Source organism: Budorcas taxicolor, chromosome 12 (genome assembly GCF_023091745.1).
Source record: "Budorcas taxicolor isolate Tak-1 chromosome 12, Takin1.1, whole genome shotgun sequence".
In the NCBI taxonomy this organism is placed as follows: domain Eukaryota; kingdom Metazoa; phylum Chordata; class Mammalia; order Artiodactyla; family Bovidae; genus Budorcas; species Budorcas taxicolor.
In genome coordinates, this window is record NC_068921.1 from 2,455,674 (window position 1) to 2,476,094 (window position 20,421).

The 20,421-nt window shown below is 41.4% G+C and overlaps 1 protein-coding gene across 1 annotated transcript in view; it reads left to right on the top strand.

The window, feature by feature from the left end:
* Positions 1 to 20,421, top strand: part of DIAPH3 (diaphanous related formin 3) — a 571,880-nt gene that overhangs the window by 12,025 nt on the left and 539,434 nt on the right. The window contains exon 2 of the mRNA XM_052650016.1: positions 19,251 to 19,283. Within this exon, the coding sequence (XP_052505976.1) occupies positions 19,251 to 19,283 (33 nt within the window). The remainder of the gene's footprint in view (positions 1 to 19,250; positions 19,284 to 20,421) is intronic.

Sequence of the window (20,421 nt, forward strand, 5' to 3'; positions counted from 1 at the left end):
TTAATTATGGATTGTACTATGGTATTAAACTGTTGCTGTTTACCAAAACTTTGGATGGAATGCAGTTCAAGTGACAATTACAATTCATTTCTAATGAAAAATTTGACAGCCTGAGAAATGAACATGAAAAATAGAATGCACATAATCTGTATTCAGAAATCCAATGTGACAGTTTCATTTCTTTATAAAAAGTGAGAGTTTCCATTAAAACTATGTTCTCACTGCACTCACCTCTCTTCTGAGGGTATTATTTTGCTCTTACTGATATCTCGAGCTTGTTTTCAGTTGCTATGTGCATATGTTTGTAAGCTTTTGGAAGTCATTTTCTCTCTTGGTGGTGCCTGATACAGGCTTAAGCTTACAGTGTGAACACTTGGTTAATTGAAAATCTATGCAAAACTGTTCTTGTAATCTTATACCGCCTGATTCAGTAATCTATTCATGATTAATTTACATTTAAATGTTATCGATATACCTTTAATGTCTATTTTCTTTTCTCTAAAAGATTGCAGTGGGGGTGGGTGAGGGCATGTAAGTGTGTGCTTAGTCGCTCGATTGTGTCTGACTCTTTGCGATGCCATGGATTATAGCCCACCAGGCCCCTCTGTCCATGGGATTTTCCGGGCAAAAGTTCCAGAGCGGATTGCCATTTCCTACATGAGAGGATCTTCTTGACCAGGGATCGAATCCATGTCCCCTTTGCAGGTGGATTCTTTACCACTAACACCACCTGGGAGGGCATGCAGAGACTACTTGAAACATATCTGGGTCATTGGAGGACTGAGCCTGCTGACTCAGGTTCTCCAGGGGCCTGTGTTAGAGAGGCTTGGGTTATATGTCCTTGGGTGAATTAGCTTCTGTGCCTCAGTTAACCTGTCTGTAAAATGGAATAGATAGTCATAGTATTGTGAGGATTAGTCGAGGTGATGCATGTTATTATAATAGCTTGAGCACAAAACTAGCAGTTAATACATGACAGCTGTTATTACAGCTCTGTCTGGAATTGCCATGGGATTAGGGCCCAATAAACTAGTTGACAGTTAAAAATATCCTAAGTCAAAAGTGCATGGACTATGCTTAACCTGCTGAGCATCATAGCTTAGCTTAGGCTACTTCGTGCTTGGAACATTACGTTGGCTTATAGTCAAGCAAACTCATCTAGCAGAAAGCCTGTTCTGTGATGAAGTGTTGAATGTATCTTGTCACAGATTGACCACTGTTCTGAAGGTGGTAGACAGGCTGGTCGTCCGGTCCGGAGTGGTTGCGCCCCCCCGTGACCATGTGGGTGACGGCTGCAGCCGCCTGCCTGCCCAGCATCGGGAGAGGACCCTGCACTGGTCGCTAGCCTAGGAAGGGCCAGAATTTAACATCTGGAGTACAGTGTGTAGTGAGTAAGTATAGGTTTTGCGTCATTGTAAAGTCACCCCTTTCTAGGTGGGAGACTGTAGTTGTATTATTTTGAGTCTGTATTATCTGAGTCTTTCCCAGACCCCAGAGTGGGAGAGATTTCTGCCTCTGCAGTGTCGGACATCCTGAAGGGCAGGTGACCAGATCTCAGTTACTGACGGCGTCTTGACCTTTCTCCGCTGCTCACCTCCCTCCACCCTTCTTCTCCCGTTCCTCGTGTCCAGGGACCCGACCTCAATTCCAGTGGGGACACGTAAAGAGCTTGGTCCCTGGATGCATTCCGCTCCTTTCTGTTCCATCGAGACCTTCATCTTCTGCCCTTGCCGCTCTTTCTTTCTCTGTCAGCCTCCTGCTGACGGCATTTGCTCCACATCCTACAGAAGTAACCCAGGACTCTTTTTGAACTAGGATGCCTTCACATTCCTTGCCTCTTCAAACCTGATATAACATGGAGTATCAATAAATAAAAGAGCACTGGCCTCCATGTCCACTTGCTTCCTGTCTCCAGGCCTGGAGCGACCTGACAGGCTTCTCAGTGATGGACCCATGCTCTGTGGCCTGGGGGAGACCCCGCCAGCCCTGCAGACTACAGCCTTAGACATCGGGACTCTGTGGAGCTACTGATTGGCAGGGCCCTCGGCCTGTCGGCCACAGTCCTCATCACTGGCACCGCTCTCTGGTGGGCTGTACACTCCTTTAATTGCTTCCTACAGTGCTTTGAAGCGGGACTCTCACGACCCTGGTGTTACGCTTGATGGGACGGAGGCGAGGAGAGAGGTGTGGGCCATCCCGAGGTGTGGCGGGGATGGAGCCTGTGGGTGGCACGCAGCCAGACGGGCCAGGGCCCGGGCTTTGAGCTAGCTTTCTGGCTGCTGCTGTTGCTTAGTTGCCCAGTTGTGTCTGATTCTTTTTCGACCCCATGGATTGAGATTTTTCCAGGCAAGAATACTGGTGTGGGTTGCCATTTCCTTTCTCCAGGGGATCTTCCTGACCCAGGGATTGAACCCACATCTCCTGCCTGTGTCTCCTGCATTGCAAGCCTGTATCAGCAGGATTTGACTGCTGAGCCACTGGAAGGCCCCACTTTCTGGTTACATCCTTTTTTACTTCTCAGTGTTTATGCTGAGACTATATTCACTCTTTTTACCTTCTCTATGGGTCTGATTCCTTTTTGTTGTTAACAGTTTTTTAAATTGAAAAAGTAATATATGAACCTCTTGAAAAGCCCAACAGTGTAAGAGTTCAGAGTGAAATTCACTGACTCTGTTACATCCCGGTTGAAATTTTCCCCACATGGAAACAGTGATGACTTTCATCATTTTCACTTGGATGCTTTACTGATACTCTGTGTGTGTGCGTAGCTCCCACTTGGAGCTGCCCTGGCACAGCATTCGCTGAAACTGCCGTAGAGAATGTTTCTCCTGCCTCTCCACACTCAGCCTTGACACCTTCTTCAGAGAGAAGATAAAGGCCATATTGCTTGAACCGGCTTAATTTCCTGCTGTTGCACCAACAATCTGTATCTGCAACTCTTTCTCCTTTCTTTTCCAGTATCTGTAGAAGTGTCAGGTTAACCCTTTTGCCCCTGATCTTGATCCAGTTCCATTGCAAGAGGTTGTTTCACTCTTCACAGGTCCCGTCTGATTAAAATGCTCAGATATCGTCTACCCTGAAAGAAAAAGCAGGAGCAAAACCAAACACCCTCCCTCTCCCAACTTTCCCGTGACCCAGACACCTCTCTATACCATGCTCTGTTTCCTTCCCTTATAGCCAAATTCTGTGAATTCGGTGTTTTCATTTATTCTGTAAATGTTTGAAGGGCACAGTTGGGTACAGTTTGGTCCCTGACTTTGGGAGGCTTGCGCTCAGTCTGGCATGGAGATGGTGGGCAGTATTACCAGGGAGCCCATGTTGTGTCGTTTTTAAGAACTCATACTCTGAAGTTAACCTGGGTTTAAGTCCTGGCTCTGAAGTTGGTAGTTCTGTGACCTTGGGAAATTACTTTTGTTACTGTTGTTTATTTATTCATCTATGAGGTGGGAACAGTAGTACCTGTATTATAGTTAGACATGATGTTTCAGTGTTATAATGAGGGTTAACACATAAGTACTAAACAGCTCTCAGCTCATTGGTCCTGTCATGATGGCATTAGCCAAAGGTAGAGAGCGCTCGTAAAGGGGGCATTCAGACACCTCCCACAGGCTTCTCAACTTGTGCTTCTGTCTTTCCACTAAAATTTGGCAGGTCAACAACTGCCAACCCAGTGGCTGGTCTTCATCTTCAGTTCAGTTCAGTTCAGTTGCTCAGTAGTGTTCGACCCTTTGCGACCCCATGGACTCCAGCACGCTAGGCCTCCCTGACCTTCACCAACTCGCAGAGTCCACCCAAACTCATGTCCATGGAGTCAGTGATGCCATCCAACCATCTCATCCTCTGTCGTCCCCTTCTCCTTCTGCCTTCAATCTTTCCCAGCATCAGGGTCTTTACAAATGAGTCAGTTCCTTGCATCAGGTGGCCAAAGTATTGGAGCTTCATCTTATTAGACTTCAGAGTATGAGCACTGACGCATCATTTCTTCAAATCTTTGCTCTAGCATGTTCTTCTCTTCTAATGTTTGCTTATCTATCTTCCTACCCTCTTGGTGTTCCAAGTACTCTCTCTCTGATCTTTTACTCTTTTTGACTTGAGATTTCCTTCCAGCATGGGTTCATTCATTTCACTAGCTGCCTAGTGATACGGGAGTCTACCTGTGTCAGTGCTGTTCAGTACAGCTTTCGGTGATGGTGGAGCTTTCTGTTCTGCTGTGTCCAGTTTGATATTCACTAGTCATATGTGGCTAATGCTATTAGAGGGCTGATTTTTAATTTGATTTAGTTGGAATTAACTTTTGAAATAGCCATATGTGACTAATGGCTAATGCCATACTTTGACCCACATTCAGGGACTGCCTGTGGCCTCAGAGTCTTTATTTGTAGGTCAGACTGCCTTCCAGTGATGTGACAGTTTGTTCCTACTGGATAACTTGCGCATCTTGTTCAGGCAGAGATGATACACTTTCACAGCCTCTGAAGCTGCTCTCAGCGATGGGTTTTTGAGTGAAATGCCATCAATGATAACTGAAACAGGCTTGGGATCACATCTGTTAGAATGGCTGTCATCAAGGAAAGAGAGAGCAAGTGTTGGTGAGGATGGGGAGGAAAGGGAACCCTTGCGCAAAAAAAGGAAAGGGAATGTAAGCTGGTTTAGCCTCTAAGGAAAACAGTATGGAGGTTTTTCAGAAGTTAAAAATAGGACTATTATATGACTCATCAATCCCAGCTGTGGGTATATATCTAAAATACATGAAAACTGAACCTCCAGAAGGTACCTGTGATGCTTGCCTGGTGGTCTAGATTGGTCAAGAATCTGCTTGCCAATGCAGGGGACGTGGAGTCAATCCCTGACCTGGGAAGGTTCTACATGCCGCGCAACAGCTGAGCCCGGGGCCACAACTACTGCACCCTTGCTCTCAAGCTTGCGAACTACAGCTAATAAACCTGTGTGCCTAGAACCCATGCTCCCCAAGAGAAGCCCATTGGAGTGAGAAATCCATGAGCTGCAACTAGAGAGCAGCCCCCACTTGCCTCAGTTAGTGAAAAACCCGCATGGAGCAACAAAACCTAGCGCAGCCAAAAAAAAACCTACCTGGATTCCTATGCTTATTGCAGCATTATTCACAGGAGCCAAGATCTGGAAGCAACCTCAGTGCCCATCCACGGGTGAACAGATAAAGAAGATATGGTACGCACTGAATATATACAGTGGAATTAAATTCATCCAGTAGAAAGACGTGCTGCTGTTTGTGACAACATGGTTGGACCTTGAGGGCATTATGCTAAGTGAGAAAAGCCTGAGGGAGAAAGACAAATGCTGTATGATATTACCTATATGTAGAATCTGAAAAACAGAGTAGGGGAATGTGTTAAAGGAGATCAACTTTGGAGAGATGAATTAAAGGATATAAACTTATAATTAGAAGATAGGTTCTGGAAATCTAATGTACAGCACGGTGATTATAGTCAACAATGGTGTATTATAAAATCAGAGTTGCTCAGAGATTAGATCTTAATGTTCTCAGCATTAAAAGATGATAATTATGTGATGTGATAAAAGTGTTAGCTAAAGCTCCTGTGGCAGTCATATTGCAAAATATAAATGTATCAGTCAACATGTTGTATACCTTAAAGTTACACAATATTATATGTAATGGTCCCATCACTTCATGGGAAATAGATGGGGAAACAGTGGAAACAGTGTCAGACTTTATTTTGGGGGGCTCCAGAATCACTGCAGATGGTGACTGCAGCCATGAAATTAAAAGACGCTTACTCCTTGGAAGAAAAGTTATGACCAACCTAGATAGCATATTCAAAAGCAGAGACATTACTTTGCCAACAAAGGTCTGTCTAGTCAAGGCTATGGTTTTTCCTGTGGTCATGTATGGATGTGAGAGTTGGACTGTGAAGAAAGCTGAGCATCAAAGAATTGATGCTTTTGAACTGTGGTGTTGGAGAAGACTTGAGAGTCCCTTGGACTGCAAGGAGATCCAACCAATCCATTCTGAAGGACATCAGCCCTGGGATTTCTTTGGAGGGAATGATGCTGAAGCTGAAACTCCAGTACTTTGGCCACCTCATGCAAAGAGTTGACTCATTGGAAAAGACTCTGATGCTGGGAGGGATTGGAGGCAGGAGGAGAAGGGGACGACAGAGGATGAGATGGCTGGATGGTATCACGGACTCGATGGATGTGAGTCTGAGTGAACTCCGGGAGTTGGTGATGGACAGGGAGACCTGGCGTGCTGAGATTCATGGGATCGCAGAGTCGGACACAACTGAGCGACTGAACTGAACTGAACTGGATATAAAAAAAAGCAGGTACAGTAGATTTATCTTCATATCCTCACAGGAGCGACAGTAATCAGTCATTTGCTCTAGGTTATTATGATCACTGGGGGACTTCCGTGCCTGTGGCTGTCAGCTGTTGACTCCCCCATAACCCTTGCTGACTTGTTAGTGTGCTTGAATGGTGCGGTAATCAATATAAAACTATGTGCTTTCAGAAGTCCTTTACAAATATACTTCGGTTATTACTAGAGAGTCATTACTAAAGTCTCCTTTGCTTTGTTGGAGGATTGCCAATGCAGTTTAGGCTGCAATTGCTTGATCTTACAGCTTGACTATAGAAGTTGTGTTCCAAACCCAAGTTGTGACATAGAATGTTATGTGTTGGAATGTGGCTGTGTCATCATGTAACACAGTGTACATTTGATACAGTATTGGAGTGCTCTGTATCTAATCTCATTCATGAATTTCTGCCTCCAAATATCTCAAATTTCTTTGGATAAAAAGTGCAATGAAGAATATTAAGGTGAGGAACCCATGTGTTTCAGCACGTGTAGCACTGGAAGGATAGTTACTTATATTATTTTTTGAATAGTGGAAAAGGGAAATAAGTGACCTAGGTTATTTATTTTTTCCTCTGAAACCTATTGAATTGTAAACTCCTTTGAGGGCAGATGCTATGTTTTATAGGTATTTATATACCAGACCGGGCATGATGTCTTTCTAGCTTGCGTTCATGCTGAGTCACTTCAGTCGTGTCCGACTGTTTGCGACCCTGTGGACCATGGCCCGCCAGGCTCCTCTGTCCACGGGATTCTCCAGGCAAGAGTACTGGAGAGGCCGCCGCGTCCTCCTTCAGGAGGTCTTCTGAGCCTGCATCTCTTAGATCTCCAGCGTTGGCAGGCAGGTTCTTCACCACTAGCACTATGTGGGAAGCCCCTTGCTATCTTAGATGCTCAGGAGTGACATCTTGCTTGGCTAGCATTTCTAAAAGAAGTGTCAAGTGTAACCACATTTTATATATAGTACTGGACTGTATGTAAGAGCTGGAATTGTGCTCTTTTTCTCCCTTCTTGAGACGTCAAATTTGTAAATAGGCAATAATCTTTTTGACTCATTTTAAGTAACAAACCAATTTAGAAGTAGTAATAAAAAGTAGTAATCAAATTATGCAAGAAAACTTAGTGGTGATTTAAAATGTTATTTAAAAAAGTTGAAACTTATCAATAATTTAAAAGAAATTTTCTTTAATTAGACTTGTGTGTGTATGTATTTTAGTGATATTTTGAGATGTGGATATTTTTGTGGCTTATGTTTAGTCTTATTTGGAAGCACATGGTATATAAGACATGCACTGAACTGTAAGTTCTATGAATAACAAAAAATATTTATTACATTTCTATTTTCACTTAAGCAACTTTAGAAAATAAAAGGGAAACTCCCTAGCAAAACATATATTTTTGCATATATATGTTATACACATAAAATTGACTAAACATAAAATTTAGTCAATTTTCAGAAATTACAATCCTCCCAGCTTCTTATATTCACTCACCTCAACTTTCAAGATAAAACTTTTTAGTCAGTGTTATAACACTTAATCACTGTCCAGTTGGAATTATGCTTGTCTTTCTTGATAAGATTTTATCTTCAATTTCTTTGCCTCATAAACAACTCAGAAACTGCTTTATTTCTGTAGCTCTTCCTCCCTAGGTTTGGGACTGCGAAGGCTGAGGGAAGGGAAAGGGAGAGCTCTGAGCCTGGGTTTGGGTCTCATTGACCAAGACTCCGTTCTCAGACTGGCCACTCTGGTAGATCACTCTTGTGACAGTCAGTTTCCTGATCAGTGAGATGGGGATTCGCTGGTGGCTCAGTGGTGAAAGAATCTGCCTGCAATGCAGCAGACACAGGTTCGATCCCTTGACTGGGAAGATCCTATGGGGTAGGAAATGGCAACCCACCCCAATTTTCTTGCCTGGGAAATCCCATGGACAGAGGAGCCTGGCGGGCTACAGTCCATGGGGTCACAGAGAATCAGACACGACTTAGTGACTAAACCAAGGTGAGATAATGGCTAATTTGTAAGATTGTTGGGTGTTTTAGTAGTTACAGTAAGGCTCACTAAGTGTTGCTAGGAATGGTGATGTGCGGTAGGCTTTATCATATGGCCTTCATTTTGCGGTCTTGGTTTCTGTCTCAGTCAAGGCCTTTTTTGGGCTTAAAGGCACATACACGATCTAGTTTAGGCTTAGAAAGAGCAATTGTAAAGAGGCACGGGCCTGTCCCTGGGATCAAGAACAGCGAGTTTAGCTGTTCCTCTCTTGGACTGGAGCTGAGAGCTGAAAGCTGGCAGCTTCCCTTTGCTGGGATCACGCTGTCCCCTGTTGCCTCCTAAGAGGCATCTGCTCCACTCTTGTGTGTCTGCATTGTGTTGCTTCTACTGCTTTGGTTTTCACACAGCTAATCCCAGAGGCTCACAGTCCTAGGTGTATGTGACGCTCTCGGTCCTGATTCTCATATCTGAATCCCAAGTCCGGATTTCTGGGAGAGTGAGGGTTTGATTGGCTTTGCTTGAGCTCTGCTTACTCAGCTGTGGCAGGGCTGCCTTTCAAAGAACAGGAGGACTGCCAGTCCCCGCTCTGATACAGAGAAAGGGTTGCGTGCTTGAGACATATAAACCACCAGATGCCTGCTTTAGCTGCACCTGTGGGACCTTGCAGATTCCTTGATGCTAGGCACTGGAAGACAGAGTTCATAATAGTTTGCCCAATTTAGTGGTTTCTAGCAATGGTTATTTACTAGAGTCACCAGGAGGAGCTCGAGTACTTATGACAGGCCCTATCTTTGGGTATTTTGATTCAGTTGCTTTGGGATATTACTCAGGCATTTGTATTAGGCAAAGAAAACAAAAACTCTAAACCATTGGCTTAATATCTTCCCCGCACTGTGGTATAAAGATAAGGGAAACAAGTTTCCTGACATATTTAAGAAAAGAGAAAAAAGATACACACATGATCTGCCAGATAGTGATTGTAAATGAAGGAGCCATGGACAACAAGGTGGAGCCACCAGTTCTTGACGATACTGACGGTTCACTCCCCCCACCCCCCCCTTACTGTAAATGTGTATGTGCGTTACCAACTCAGTCTGTTTGCTTCCCTCACATCTTATTCTCCCCTGAAGCTGTCAGTGTCCTGAGGCCCAGGCAGCAGGCTGGCTTTAGGGATGGTGCTGAGAAACTGCTGCTGATTGGAATTCTCAGCCCCAAAGAAAAATGACAGCATGTGAGAGACGCTGGCAGCTGAAAGGAGGAGGGTGGTTTAATACCATTAACACTCAGCTAAACCTGAGAAACCTGTATTCAGGTCAAGAAGCAACAGTTAGAACCAGACATGGAACAGTGGACTGGTGCCACATTGGGAAAGGAGTGTGTCAAGGCTGTGTATTGCCACCCTGCTTATTTAACTTCTATACAGAGGACATCATGAGAAATGCTGGACTGGAAGAAACACAAGCTGGAATCAAGATTGCCGGGAGAAATATCAATAACCTCAGATATACAGATGACACCACCCTTACGGCAGAAAGCAAAGAGGAACTGAAGAGCCTCTTGAGGAGGGTGAAAAAGCTGGCTTAAAACTCAACATTCAGAAGATGAAGATCATGGCATCCGGTCCCATCACTTCATGGCAAATAGATGGGGAAACAATGGAAGCAGTGACAGACTTTATTTTCCTGGGCTCCAAAATCACTGCGATGGTGACTGCACTCATGAAATTAAGACACTTGCTCCTTGGAAGAAAAGCTATGGCCAACCTAGACAACATGTTAAAAAGCAGAGACATCACTTTGCCAACAGACGTCCATCTAGTCAGAGCTATGGTTTTTCCATAGTCATGTATGGATGTGAGAGTTGGACTATAAAGAAAGCTGAGCATCAAAGAATTGATGCTTTTGAACTGTGGTGTTGGAGAACACTCCTGAGAGTTCCTTGGACTGCAAGGAGATCCAACCAGTCCGTCCTAAAGGAAATCAGTCCTGAATATTCACTGGAAGGACTGATGCTGTTGTTGAAGGTCCAGTCCTTGGCCACCTGATGCGAAGAGCTGATTCGTTGGAAAGGAGGAGAAAGGGACGACAGGATGAGGTGGTTGGATGTCTTCATCGACTCAGTGGACATGAGTCTGAGCTAGCTGCAGGAAGTGGTGAAGGACAGGGAAGCCTGGCATGCTGCAGTCCATGGGGTCACAAGTAGGTGGATACACCTGAGGTACTGAACAACAACAGAAGCAGAGTTGCTGATAAAGTGGAGTCAACTGTCACTTACTGTTTATGTTGATACTTTTAGCATGTTGTGATACTTAAGCATTTGTAACTGTTGCATTAGGAGAATGAAGGCCCTCATCCTCTAGATGACCTGGTTGGGATCTGCCCCTCTTCCTCTTCTCCGATTTGATTCCTGTCACTGCAGCTGCGCTGGCTCTCTCCTTTGAACACTAGATGGGCTGTCTCCTAATCGCCTTTGTTCCAGCTGCTCTTTTATCTGAAGTACTTTCCCCGCTTGTCTACATAGCTACCCCCTTAGTCCACTTCCAGTCTGCTCAGATGCTGCCTTCTCAGTCAGTCTTATGCTCACTCCAGTTCCTCCTTTTAGGACTGCATCCCACAAACCTTCCCACTCTGCTTTCCGGGCCTGCCTTCCTTTGAAGAACTTTTCATTTTTAACAGAGCTCTCATCACCTTTTAACATCTTCTGTAGCTTACTGTGTTTGTTGTCTGTTTCCCCAGTGGAAGGTGAGCTTCTCTAGGACAGAAATCTTTGTTTTACTGATGGATCCCTTGCCAGTAACGTAGTAATATTTAATAAATATTTGTTGAATGAACGAATGTTTTAGGAATCTCATTCCGTGAGAGTAAATTTTGCCCTGCCAGTTTTCCCTAAATCATGGCTAAAACTTACTTCTGCCTTAGTTTTAGATCATTATTAAATATTTGCATGTTAATTAGCAAGTATTTACACAAATGTAATTAGTATATAATTAGCAAATATAATTAGCATACAATAGAGACTCTGCCTTTTCTCCCTGTCAGCGTTAAACACTTCTGTTATGGTGCTTGTCCCACTGTCTTGCATTTGGTTATTCACTCACTGATCCTTTGGTTGTAAACTTGTAAGGGCAGGGATTGGGTCCTCTTTATATTTACTGTAGTGTCTTGGACATGTTGGGAGCCTAATTGTATTGTGTAGTAGCAAAAAAAAAAAAGGATTACGGGACTAGATTGAAAAATCATGTCTTATTTCTTATACTTTGTTATCTTGTCTTTATTTGCATTAAGAAGTTATCAAGTGAGTGGTATTTACCTTAGGTTTCTCAAGATGGCATGGGATCATTTACATTTACAATAAGGAACAAAGATAGATTTCTTTTATTTCTGACATTAATAAGTGTCATAAAGTAGAAAAATAAAGCTAAGTCAATATATTATTGTTGCCACAGAAATTGAATTTATGTCAAAAGGATTTGTGCTTGTGATGTAGTGATTCGTATATTTTTCTTGAAATTAAGTCTCTAGCAGGTGACAGCATCAATAATTCACAAAACCAAGGAGCCTTTTGAGATAGGTTAATTTATATACGTGGATTAGAAAACAAATGAATAATGTGCTTAATGTATTCTGACATATTTGAAAATATGCACCAAGAAACTCAGCCTATTAAAAAGGCTGTTCACAGTATTTATTAGATTTTTATTCTTCTTTTACTGTCTCATACATAATGTTTTTATTTAAAAAGGAACTAATCTATATTTTCTGCTTGGTGTGAAAAGTATTATCCATAGTAATTAAAAACCTTTTCTCATTAAAAAATAAATATGCTCATTCTAGACAACTGAGGAAATACAGAAAAAAATGTAAAAATAAGAAAAGTGCCAAATCCCACAATTCAGATAAATAAAATTAACAATGGTTCCTGTCTGATTTTTTCCCATAAGTGTATATATTAACAAAGTTAGAATTATATTGCAAATGCAATTTTACTTCAACTTTGTTTCCTGTAACATTACATTATAAGCATTTTCCATATGGCAGAACTGTAATCTATTTACTCTTTCCCATATTCTGAGTTTTAGGTTGATTGCAATTCTGGTTATCTAAAATAACACTGTAGTGATATATATATGTTTGTATATAAGAATACTTGATTGTATTTCTTATTCTCTCTGTAGATTCTAGAAATAGAATTACTAGGTTAAAGAATAACTACTAGTAGAATTCTTAGTTTGAACATTGGATTTATTTGACCAAAATTGTTCTGTAAGGTTTAACCAAATTTATTTTCTTTATGGTGATGCTAGAATGTAAACAAATAAAATCCTTCTCAAATAATAGATGCACTGATGCTTGGTACATATGAGTCTCAGGAATATCCAGTCTAAGTTTGTGTCTTGTGCGTGACATCTAAGAGATGAGGCAGGCTCAGAAATAACCTAGTAGTTGGATAAGCTTCAGGCTGATCCTGGAATCTCTGGGACCATTTAAAATCTTCCTACAGCCAATACCCAGCCTTCTTCAGGTGATGTAAAAGGTTTTTGGTTCTCATGACCTGGAACACGACCTACTTGTAAAGGGGCTTAGGGGTTTGAATTGTCTTTTCCTGGACCCATTAGAGAAGAGTTTCTGATCGGGTAGTTTAGGCGAAAGAAATTGGAACAGCTGAAGAGAATATCTTAAAATAGATATGAAACCTGTGTTCCTAGGATTAGTCATTAGGTTTTCCCTTTGAAGGAAGAGGAACACTAGAATTCTGCTAGAATAAAACATAACTTGTAAGGTGTTCAGCCTCTGTGATGTGTAATCCAGGTGAGAGTGCCAAGCAGCGATTTGAGAATTGCTTTTTCTGGAGAGGTAGTTGTTTTCTCGCAGTTATGTGGCAGACTTTTGATCCTTTTGGAAACCTTGTGCCCTCTTAGAAATGAATCTTTTCTTTTCACATGTGTAAATGGTTGAATGATGCCTCCTCCTGAAAGATGGTCTTTTACAAAGAAGTAGTTATGGAGAAGGCAGGTCTGGCTTCCTAGAGGGTAGGAGTGCTGAAGCCATAGATAATGGACAATAGACAGGTGTTTATTGTCCTGAAATAGGCAGAATTACAGTTTTGAGTAAAGGAACAGATGAAGGTGCTGGTGAGCTTTTTCTGCTTCTCACCTGTTCTAACATCACCTAACTCACTTTCTTCTACCTCAAACTACAAAAGTGACCACATGAACAGTGAGGTGACTGAAAAATGCTTCACTTTGTAGTACCGTAGAGCCAGCTCTGCTCTTGTCCTCAGGGCTGGGGAAGTTTCAGTGTTATTTTTGAACCCTGCTGAGATATTGGAGTCCTTGAAGAACGATATTTTCTAGGTGTATCGTGTGGTTCCTGGGAGATAACCCTTAGGTTTATCCACAGGTGTGTCTAGTGTCACGGTTGCTAGTGGTAGCGTTTCGCATTTTTATACTCTATAATTAGCATTGATATCAAAATAAAGACAGGTGTGTGTGTGGACCAGAAATGTTACTAGGTTAAAATACATATTCATTACTGCTTTAGTGGAAGGGAATGATCTGGACTTTAAAAAAAAATTTGAGCAGATTGTGATTAAGAGAGGGTTGAGTCGGGCCCTTTGCCCTCAAGGTGTAACTTTGTTGGGTTGGTCAGAACCTGTCACCCATTTTATCAAGCAAATAGTGTCATGTTGTGGTTTGATATAATAAACAATCTTTGATTCTTAGGTACTAAATATATGCTTATGAGACTGAATTATCTTACCTTAGAAAGAGATTAAGCATTTGAATGAACAATGCAATTGGCAATTAATCCTGCACCCAGAGATTGTTCAGTTTTCTTAAATCAGTGCTAATGGGTGCCTTCAGGGACTGTCCCCAACTACTGACTCCCTGTCTCTCACTTCTCTGAAATCATTTGCTGCTTCTCTGCACCCTTCTGTTCATTTGTTTTAAATGGGCCATGGGACAGGTGTTGGTCTGCATGCCGCCCTGGGGATGTTTAATGCAGATGGTGGTGGAGTGGGGTCCTGGGCTCACTGCAGCAGTGTTCTCTTGGGTCCCGAAGTGTGCAGGATCCCAGGCCCCACCCTAGACCTGTGCTACTAGGACCTTCACCTGCGAGGCCTGTCACCTGCTTTTACAAAGCAAGTCTTGGTGTGTTTCTTGTGCACACTAACAAGCTGAAAACCAGCTGGTCTGGACGGTCAAGTTTATCAGAATTGGGTCTGAGTCACTTGTGTTTGAAATCTTCAGTCTTACAGTTTTCCTCTTGTAGGTAATTTCTCATAAGGAGCCAAGTAAGCGGTATAAACTTAATAGAACTAATTGCAACAGCTTGTTTCCACGCTCTGACTCTGCTGACAGTGATCCGAGCCTGCTAGCTTGATGCCTGGTGGGCCTTCATGTGTCTGAGGACATCAGTAGATAGATCCCTTGCTCCCTGCTAACCCACAAGTGCCAACCAATGAAAGAAAATGTAAAATTTGCTAAGAGGCTTGAGCTACAGTTTAGAATCTTTTTCTCATTGCATATGAACCTCAGAGGTTTGTATGTTGCTTTGTATTATATCATTTATTTGGTCTTTGTTACTTGTTAACTAAGTTGGTAGAAGGAGTGTTCTTCATACCTCTTGATATTGACAGCGTTTTGCACAGTACTCTGAAAGCTGTAGATCTGGTTTTTGACAGCATGTGCTGTCTTCAATAAGGTTTTGAAGCCTTGCTTAAATGGGAATACAGAAGCCTGTGTTCTGTGTTTCTGTGTCCCCCCCCCCCCCCCCCCCCCCGTTCCAGCTTTTTGATTCTTACGTTCTTTTGAAGAAAAATATTTAAAGACTTGTTCTCTCTTTCAATTTCAGAGTGATCCTGTTGACTATTCATCCTAGGAGCTGTCGTTAGTAGAAGGCCTGTCTTTATGCAGAGCTGCTTGCTTTTTAGGGAGAAATAGAATTAGCAATTTGAGATGCATCAGCCCGCAGGAAGATGGGTGAGGTTTGGCTGGGGAAGAGACCCCCAGTGTGCAAGTACCGCACCTTAACCAGTTACTGGTGGTCCTGGTTTCAGAGTTATTTGTATTTTGACATTATCACCACTTTTGTTTTTATCCCATGGTTATAAAGCATTGACACTTATAGAATCATAGGCCAGATAATAGAACTAAAGGTCATAAAGCCACATCTAGGTGTAAATGCTTTAATAGGTCTAACATTCTGTACTTTTAACTTTATTCCCCCACTCCCGCAGACACAACCCTAATGTTGCTATCAGGTTGTTATTTTTAAAAGTGTTCCTATTCGATTTCATTTACTAGTGGTTTTATGTTTCTGTTTCCTTTCTGGTGTGGATGTCAGCAAATTCTGCTCGTAAACTGAATTGATGGGGCTGTTCCTGTCTTCGCCATCAGACAGCGTAGTCAGGGCATGCTGGTAGCTATGAAACAGAAATACTTCTTCATTTCTTTGGTTAACCAGACATTTAAACAGTATTTTATGTACTAGTATAAGAGCAATAATATAATAAAGTTTATTTTTTTAAATTAAGGATATCACCCTTGTAGTTTTGTATCTACAGAAGCAAGGCCAGAACTCCGCAGTTATCTGAGGCTTTTATGTCATTCTGTCCCCCTTCTCTCTCAACTTTTTTAGAAGTCTGTAATCTAAACAGGTAGGACTTTGACAGAACCTAAATTTTATAATAAACTTGAATTAATAATTGATTTTCAGAGATCCTACAAAAGATGCCACTTGATCTAACCTGTATATTTTTTCACTAAATATTTAGTATTTCTCCTCCTCCACCCCTTACCATGTTTGAAATGGACTGTGATTAGACAACTAAGTTTTTAGGAGAAATTACTCACCTTTCTATCTACTCAGAGTTTTTAGAGCTAGCTTGTCTTTGGTGGTTTGTTTCAGATTGCATGTTGGCTGAACAAATAGCTATATAATCTCTGTTTGCTGTAAGCTGAATCTTGAAGTAGAGCTTATTCTGTCTTTACTGTTTTGATGTAGCAACCAACACTTTCAGATGCGTTTTCTTTAAGTCAGCATCTCTCGTCCTGTCATGGGCCCTGGAACTTGCTGCCGTCGTGCCTACTGGCTTCTCCTGCTGGAGGGAGAACGGATAGATCAATGTGTTTCAGGAGAGATGGAATCATGAACCTGACCTGAACTTCTTGCTTGTCTCTCAGGCTGTTAAACTTTCCCTTCCCATGCTTTGACTTTTCTTACTTTTCTATGTAAACCTTATAATTCTGTTGTAATACATCACATGTTCTTTTTTGTGAAAGATTGTCTGTAATAGTTTGTAATTGGACTTATAGGCATGCTTGTATAGTTTTTGAAGAACAGGCCAAGCATTTTACAAATTAATTGAGTTGCTAGACCCTCAATGAAATAGTTTAATGACATTAAAAAAACTATTACCAAAAAATGAATCCTTACATGTCTTGTTTCTATTCAAGAGAGACTATTTTTCTGAAAGTTAGGAGTCCAACTCTAGTTTAAAAGGCTGTCCTATTTTTAGGTCTTTGAAGGTAGATAAAAATATTCCTCTTGTTTATTTACATGTTCTGAATTTTACATCGTGTAACCTATATTCTTTACATTTTCTGTATAATACTTTATCTTCTGTGCAGTTTTTAGTTCATAAATCTTGCATAGGTCATAGTCTTGTTTCTCTTAAAATTGTTTGTATGCTTCCGTTGTTTTTTCTCTCTCCTTTAACGTCACTTTATGGCATTTTCCTCAGACAACTCACACTGGCATTTTGGGATTAATAATTTGTGTCAGTAACAGTTTTTCACTGTCTTAAGACATACTCTCCCAAATAGGACTTCAGCATAATGCTTTTTCATTAGCCTCCTTTTCAAGCCTTAGGCCGCTTAGAATGCTGTTGTATCAGAAGTTGGCTCTATTCCTTTTTTCTTCTCAGATGAACTTGAAAGGATCCATTTCAGGTGTGATGTGAGTTGCGATTGGGCTGATACTTCTAGTTGGAGAATGAGAGAGCTGTATGTTTAACCAAGGGCTTCCCAGGTGGCGCTAGTTGTAAAGAACCCTGCTGCCAATGCAGGAGACATAAAAGACATGGGTTGGATTCCTCCTGCGGGAAGATCCCCTGCAGGAGATCATAGCAGCCCACTCCAGCATCCTTGCCTGGAGAATCTAATGCACAGAGGAGACCGACAGGCTGTGGTCCATAGGATCGCAAAGAGTCGGACATGACTGAAGCTACTGATGACACACACACGTGGTTAACCAAGTGCTGTTGGCTGGAAGCCTCTGATGGCGGGAGGGCACACATACAGCTGGCAGTTAGAGGAGGGGACCCCACACAAGCTTGCCTCTGCTCCTTTCTATGCAAACTCAGGAGCCGGGTGGACCTAAGTTTAGTTCTAGTCCTGGTCTCTGGGCCAAGACTGTGGCCTCTTCGCGCCTCAGGGCTACTCCCGCTTGCACGGGCCACTGTGCGTGCTTGTTAATTTCAATGCTGAAGTTGTAGTGATTGACTAAATTCTACAGCCCAGGCTTCAACATTACTCTTTCATTAATCCAGTATTACTGCTAGTTTGCTCCTAGTTGAGAATATGTGGTCTGCTGATCCGGCAGTTCAGTCTGGAGCCTAGTGGTGTGCTCACCTGTCCGGCTGTGTTCTCGCTGGTGTACACTCAGCTCATGCTGGGCCCCTTCCATCCCCGTTTCTCCTGCTCTATGAGAAAGAGCATCTCTGAAAGGGAGAAGAGTCTAGGGTAGTGATTTATGCTGTACAGATTTTCAGTCTGAATTGTCATTGAGAATAGATTCATGAGCATAACAGTGAATTCTACTATGTACAAGTGTGAATGATAAATTTCATTCTGTCAATAAATGTTGAATTTACCTGCGTGCCACTTATTCCATTAGATGATGAAGTGTTAGTTGCTCAGTCGTGTCCGACTCTTTGCTACCCCATGGACTGTAACTGACAAGGCTCCTCTGTCCATGGGATTTTCCAGGCGAGAATGCTAGAGTGGGTTGCCATTTCCAGCTCCAGGATTAGTTGTTCACTGCTAACAATGTCCTTCTATACTAATCGTAGACCTCCCCTCATTTCCTCTCTAGGAAATCTGCTCAATCCTTTCTCTACCATTTTAAAGGTCTAACGCTACAATGAATAATAAGGAGGAGAAGTGGAAACTGACTTCAGCTACTTGAGTACAAATCTTCCCCAACTCCAGAATTTATAAAAACTTGGATTGTTTTTCCCCCAAATGCTTAATTTTGCTCTTGAACTCTACTTTGCAGGAAACCAATTTATTCACTTTCTTAAGTGGCCCAGTGTTTGTCTAGCAAGGAAATCAGCAAAAGGGTTCTCAAAGAAGTAGCAATGAAATTGAAAAGTGTCTGCTGTCACCACTGGTGATAAATCAAACTGATGTTAAAGATGCAAATAGTCATTCCAGTACTCTTGTCTCTGTTATTGGAATTGTTTAAGTTAATTAAGCCAGCAGAGCACTTCATTATCTATTATACTGCATGCTAATGGCAGATTTAAAGTTTCACTTCTATCATTTGAAAAATTTTCTGAAAATCTTATCTAAATTTCTATATCCATTGCCATCTAAGTCTGTATACTTAATGGTAACTAATACTGTTATTTGGGAGAATATATTTATTGTACCACAGTGAGGTTTCTTTCTAGTTTGTGAGGTTTACAAAGCCAAGAAATTTTACGAGACTATCACATTCAAGGTAACTTTTGTCCATCTTTTTGAGAAAGTGATTAAAACAATATATACTACATTTTTATTAGACTCTCAGGAATTTAATTATATTCAACTTAACATTGTAGAATTTTAAATGTACTCTATTAACTAAAATTAAAAAAAGCTGTTATAAATTACTGATATGATTGATTTCTTTCATTTGCAGCATTTAAATATCAGGACACTGACGGATGATATGGTAAGATGATCCTTGAGGTTTCCTTTGTTATAAATCTTAACTAACCCTCTTATGTTGATGGTGTGCTCCACTAACACCTTTAAGATTGCTACAAACTGCATGTTTTGGAAAGGGACTCTTTATGGTACTAAAGTAAAGGTTGAACTGGTGAAATATATTGTTGCTTTTGAAAAGTAAAAGGGACTAGTCAATATGTTCATTTAAAATTTTTGTTTAATCACAAGTTGTTAGTCAACTTGGAACCATTCAAATCAGTTCTCCTTCTTTGGGGATGAATTGCACACTTCAGAAAGAGGTACAAACAATAGCTAAAGACATGTCAGCTTTTCAAAACTACGTAGTTACTAATTAAAGTAAGCCAGACTAAACTATCACTGATATATTCTTAAAGTTTTGTTTAAAAACGAGAGAACTAGATATGCCTTACCCTATATTCTGTATGCTGAAAATAATAAGCTTTCTTATAAGTACTTAAAACTTTATAGCACCATTATAGATTTTTATATACTCAAATAAATTTTTATATATTCAAATAAATTTTACATTCAAAAAATAAATATATGTACCTAGAATACAGTGAGCACTCAAAAACTGTTCAGCACCTCTATATCCAAAGTACCATCTTAGGCATGTGGTTCGGGGGCATACAGAGATGAATGAGACATAGATCTGGACATGCACAATTTAAAAAACTGAATTAGAATTCTGCATTTTACTTCTCTGGGTAGAATCTAAGGAAAGGATATTTATATAAGCTTCTCTGGATAACATTTTTTTTATAGGATAATATTCAGAAATGGTGGTAATATTGAGGAGTAATGCAGATTTTGGGTATAACTTCCCACCCTGCAAGGTGGGTGATGTCTGTATTTAGTGCTGAGTGCAGCGGGGCTCAGGCAACTGAAGTAGGTGGCTTGCCCACATGCGCACGGCTGGCAGTGGAGTAGCTGTGGCTGAAGTCCTGTTCCTGCTTGCTCCAAACCCACACACTTGCTGTGCTGACTTAGCTTTCAGATGATTTCTTAAAGGCCAACAGTAAAACCATGTGCGATTATTATGTTTGATCTTTTATGAGAATTTACAGTGGTATTTTTGTAAAGCCTCATTGAGATATAATTCATATAGCATGTAGTTCACC